At 33.2% G+C, this 5,673-nt stretch overlaps 1 protein-coding gene and 1 long non-coding RNA gene across 2 annotated transcripts in view; one reads left to right on the top strand and one right to left on the bottom strand.

Annotated features, from left to right (window-relative positions):
- The window catches only part of LOC108765497 (uncharacterized), a 6,869-nt gene extending 6,496 nt beyond the window's left edge, over nt 1-373 (top strand). The window contains exon 3 of the long non-coding RNA XR_001940324.1: nt 352-373. This is a non-coding gene — a long non-coding RNA (uncharacterized LOC108765497). The remainder of the gene's footprint in view (nt 1-351) is intronic.
- Nucleotides 374-3,136: 2,763 nt separating this feature from the next.
- The window catches only part of LOC108765481 (putative nuclease HARBI1), a 2,922-nt gene continuing 385 nt past the window's right edge, over nt 3,137-5,673 (bottom strand). The window contains exon 2 of the mRNA XM_018514236.1: nt 3,137-3,618. Coding sequence (XP_018369738.1) covers nt 3,137-3,618 — 482 coding nt within the window. The remainder of the gene's footprint in view (nt 3,619-5,673) is intronic.

Raw genomic sequence — 5,673 nt, 5'->3', positions numbered from 1 at the left:
GGTGAGAGTCGTAAGCCCCTATAGTAAAAAGAAGTTATTTCGTAAACTTCTTTTGTTTATAACTTCTTAATGAGTAACGTCCTGCAATTAAAACTTTCTCAGGGTCACTCAGGGTCATGACCTTGACAACATATGTCAAGGTCAAGGTCATTTGGGGAGGGGGGGCTCCCCTAATCTACATTTTTACCTTAAAATGTAGTACATTTGATATATAATTATAAAATGTTCATTTCTGATTTTTCTTTCTCTTTATGTTTGTTTCAGTATTGCATTTCAACGATTAGTAGATTTTATGATCCTAGTTCTACAATATTCGTTATTATATTAATATATAAATTTTATAATATTCAGATTACTGGACTGATGCGGCCACTTCATTTATCCTCGACAAATACGAAACGTATTTATCCGATATTGGTCCAATGAAGAAATTTAAAACTAAAAAACTCATGTGGTCACAAATATCCACAGATATGATGAAAATGTTAAACATCTCCAAAACTTCTGTACAAATTGAAAATCGATACAAAATCGTCTTGAAAAGAAAGAAGAAAGTCGTAGAGAATAATTGTAAATCAGATAGTTCCAGAGAAAAAGTACCATTTGAAGAGGAATTGCGGAAAATTGCACATTCAGATGACAGCATCGAACCTAAGGTATTGCGAAGTATCAGAAGTGTGAGATATCCTAAATTCAATGTACCTGAAATTCCGGAAGAAATCTGCAGCATTAATCTTGCAAAGCATGCCATCGATGGCTCACCGAAGGCAAAAAAGTCTAGGCGGACTAATGCAGATATAAGAATGGAATTATTTGAAAAAAAAGAAGCCGCAAAGGAAAAGCGACATAAGGAAAAGTTAGATCTGATACGCGAGTTGTTCGGTAAACCGAATACAGAGTAATACAGTAATAAAGTAATGAAAAATAACAATAAAAGAAGAACTAAACATAGTTATTGGTGTGATATTAGAACTATACACAGGGTCATCGAAAAGTAGCGGACCCCCCTAATATCTTCAGTTAGAATGCATTTTGGAGAAAATGTCCAATAGCAAAGTTGTATGGTTTCAAGCGAGGAGTAAGATAATGACCTTGACTTTGATCTTGACCATGTCCTTTAAGGTCATTTCAAGGTTAACCTTATTTTTTTAAATGGAACCCCCTACATTTTATTGCATATTTTTACAGCTTATCTCGAGAGCTTTCCAAAACACTATAATAAAACATTTTTTCATTAAGTACTTTTTGATTTATAAAGGTTTGAAGTTAACAATTTTTTGACACAAAATGTAAAATATCTTGTAAAATATTATTTAGTTTTCAGTAATCATAACCTAACCTTAATACTATTGTGCGCGGAATAATGAGACCAATTAATTGGTTTAAAGAAAATACATTAATCAAAAAGTGTCGGATCCCCCTAATATTTTCAGTAAGAACGCATTTTGGAAAAATATCCAAACCTTTATTTCCAAAAAATACTTAATGAAAAAATGTTTTATTGTAGTGTTTTGTAAAGCTCTCGAGATAAGCTATAAAAATATGCCATAAAATGTAGGGGGTTCCATTTAAAAAATAAGGTTGACCTTGAAATGACCTTAAAGGACATGGTCAAGATCAAAGTCAAGGTCATAATCTTACTCCTCATTTAAAACCATACAACTTTGCTATTGGACATTTTCTCCAAAATGCATTCTAACTGAAGATATTAGGGGGGTCCGACACTTTTCGATGACCCTGTATAAATAGAACTATACATGATAGTTCCTATGATAAAGTATGTTAAAGTAAATTACAGTAAGTTTCTGTAAGATATTGGACTTTTTTATTAAGAATTTTGTTTGTTACATTAGTTTAAACATTCATATGAATAATTTTCTTTGTATACGACTGATATATTATTACCTTTAGCAAAATTTTATTGATTAAAAAATTTTATTGATAATGGAAAGAGTTATTTTTTTATTATTATTTAATACAAAGAGTTTATTTACTTTATAATACTCTATCAAATTCTGATATAGTTAGTAAATATGATATCCTTGATTATTGACTCGTATGAATAAATTTAAATGTGTTTCATGCCAACTCGAATCCAAACACCGATTATAATTGTGTCTTAGATTCTTTATTATAATATGATATACATTTCGATCCTTGTATCGGATCCTTATCAATATCTCTTAGATACTACAACTACATCAATGTGCTTCCTAGAACACTAATAGCGTTTTTCATTGGCAAAACTAGTGCGCACTCAGTGTACATTAAAGCTGTTGTACACTATTCTAATCTAAATATAAAAGTGAGATATCTCAATTGATAAAATGCCCAAAATTTATTTTATTAAATAGCACAATAAAATGTATCGAATATTTCACGGTTTAATTCGTTTATATATTTTTATTAAACGTATATCTTTACGTCCATTTTTGTACAACGGCTTTAAAGTGCACTCAGTGCGCACTAGTTCTGCCAATGAAAAACGCTATAAATGATCAATTATTAATTTTCAATTAATGAAGCAAGTTGTTGATAATAAGGATGCGATCATTTGGTGTTCTAGGAAGCACATTGATGTAGTTGTAGTATCTAAGAAATATTGATAAGGATCCGATACAAGGATCGAAACGTATATCATATTATAATAAAGAATCTAAGACACAATTATAACCGGTGTTTGGACTCGAGTTGGCATAAAACACATTTATAGTTAGTAAAATTGTACTGCAATGTTGAAGTGCATTATTGTTGTGATAACTACATTTTTTAACATATTACTTAAAGGTCCGTCTACAATACACGGAGTAAGAAGTAAGAGTAAGAAATTGACCAATCACAGTCGAATGTGAGAAGAATAATCGACTGTGATTGGTCAATTTCTTACTCTTACTTCTTACTCCGTGTATTGTAGACGACGCCTTATAGTGTATTAAAATATTTTAACATATTACTTAAAGTGTATTAAAATATTTTCGACTACTGCATTATTTAGCATACACAATTAAATATTTATTATAATCTTATATTTATAACTAGGTTATAACCTGAATGTTCACAAAGGATGACAAGTATACAGTTTTGATATGATAAATAAACATGTAATATGTAATTAAACTATTATTGTTGCTTCTTTTCATGGGAAAAGTATATTTAACAACAGATTCCTTTTCATTTCTCCTAATCTCCGGAGTAAAGCTTCCTGCTCTCCTTCATTTTCATTATATTCTTCATTATCTGATGATGAGGGTACATCAATATCGAAGGTAAAGTCATCGTCGTTGTCAATACATAAATTATGCAAGACGCAACAAGAAATTATGAATTTAGATATCTTATCAACGCTATGAAGATCTAATTCAGTAAGTTGTTGAAAACGAGTCTTCAAGAGCCTGAACGCATTCTCGATTAATACTCGAGTTACACAAAATTGTTTATTAAATTTCCGCTGTTTCTCGGACAGATTTCCATAATCCCTATAAGGAGTCATTAGCCATTCCCTAATTGGGTATGCTGCATCACCCAATATATGAAATTTTCCTTCACAGATTCGTTGTAAATCATCATTGATGTCTGATAACTTTAAAACTCGCGAATCATGGATCTTTGCTGGAATCCCTGTGAAGACATCAATAAACCTTTTTCGAGCATCACATATACCTTGTAAAGTAATTGCAGGAATATCATGTCTGTTTACATAGGTTGACTTAATTTTATGCGCTGGTGTTCGAACTTTAATCGACGTGCCATCAATCAGCCAACTACGTTAGGAAAATCAGCAATCTGAAAATTGCATACAACTCTACATTTCAGTCAAGTAATTGTTATATATTTATGTAATATGTGTATATATATATATATATATATGAGAGAGAGAGAGAAAGTTATATTAGATGTTACACTTAATTCCTATCGCTCGCTACTAAAGGGCTCTACCTTCAACGCTGACGAGTTTCGACGATGAAGTCACATGTCTTTTGTAGTTTAGAACATCGCTGAAAGTGATTCAATCCTTACAGGTAAGATTTCTCGACGCCAAAGAGATTTTCCAATCGATTGAAAATGAATCGCGATAAGCTGTTTTTCCGACATGGGTTTCTTCACTACTTCGACCTCAAGAAAACCACAGCTGAAGCGCATCGCTTATTATCTGAAATTTATGGTGATGAAACTCCATCGGAACCAACATGTAGAGTTCGGTTTCAACACTTCCGAAACGGTGATTTTGATGTGAGAGACAAAGAATGTCCAGGACAGCCGAAAAAATTGGAAGATGTCGAGCTGCAAGAATTGCTTGATGAGAATCCAGCTCAAACGCTTTTAGATTTGTCGAAACAGTCAAATGTTACTCCGAATGCCGATTGAATGACGAATTGATGCAAAAAAGATCATACGTAGCCAACAATCGACGCAAAGTCATTTTGTTGCATGATAATACTCGACCGCATATCGCGAAAAGCGTGAAGCAGGCACTTCTAGAGCTTGAATGGGAAGTTCTCCCGTATCCAGCGTACTCTCCAGACTTGGCACAGTCGGATTACCATCTCTTCCGATCGATGTAACACGCACTTACGGACACACATTTCTCCAGTTACAACGACGTCCAAAAATGGGTGGATGAATGGATCGCCTCGAAAGACACCGCGTTCTACCGTCGTGGGATTGCCCTGTTGCCGGAGAGATGTGAAAAAGTAATAGAAAATGGAGGAAATTACTTTGATTAAGGTATTCATTCATCTTCCCTTCGAAACAAATCGATTTTCGAAACGAAAAAACGATAGGAATTAAGTTTAACATCTAATATATACGAGGGTCGTCTGAAAAGTTTTGAGCCTCATCATGAAGATGGCGTTACTCGTTAAAGCCATTCTGGTATTATAATCGTGATACTTACGAAAGATATCTGTGACAATTGTGGCCACTTTGGACGTTCAGTTCTTGTTTGACAATTATTTGTGTCGTCATTTTGTAAAAATGGAAAAAATTGAATATCGTGCTATAATTAAATTATTGCATTTGAAAGGCAAAACGTCTACGCAAATTAAAGACAAGTTGGACGCTGTTTACGGGGACTCTGCCCCATCATTTACCACCGTGAAAAGATGGGTAGCTGAATTTAAACGTAGTCGTACCAGCTTAGCTGATGATGATCGTTCGGGACGGCCAATAAGTGCGACCACCACCGATAACATCGAAGAAATTCATCAAATGATAATGGACCGTCGAATTAAGATTAGGGAGATAGCAGAGGCTGTTGGTTCAAAAGAACGTGTTTGTCATATATTGACTTACCACTGCAGAATTGAACATATTATCATTTTTGTGGTAACTTGGAATTTGTATTGAATTATCACTTATACTTTCTGCGTGAATAGTAATTAAACACTCTATATGTAGATTTGCTGGCAATAAAATTTGCCTCAGAGAACCGAGTGCTTAATTTTTTAATTGACATTGCTCCGAACATAAAATTTAAAGACAACGAAATCTCTGCAAACGAGTTCTTACAAGTATGTTGACCTAAAGATTATTAATATATTATAGTGTATATATTAGGTGTTGAACTTAATTCCTATCGTTTTTTTCGTCTCGAAAATCGATTTGTTTCGAAGGGAAGATGAATGAATACCTTAATCAAAGTAATTTCCTCTATTTTCTACTACTTTTTCCCAT

Source organism: Trachymyrmex cornetzi, unplaced genomic scaffold, assembly GCF_001594075.2.
Source record: "Trachymyrmex cornetzi isolate Tcor2-1 unplaced genomic scaffold, Tcor1.1 scaffold492, whole genome shotgun sequence".
Lineage (NCBI taxonomy): Eukaryota > Metazoa > Arthropoda > Insecta > Hymenoptera > Formicidae > Trachymyrmex > Trachymyrmex cornetzi.
This window is presented reverse-complemented; position numbering and strand designations above follow the sequence as displayed.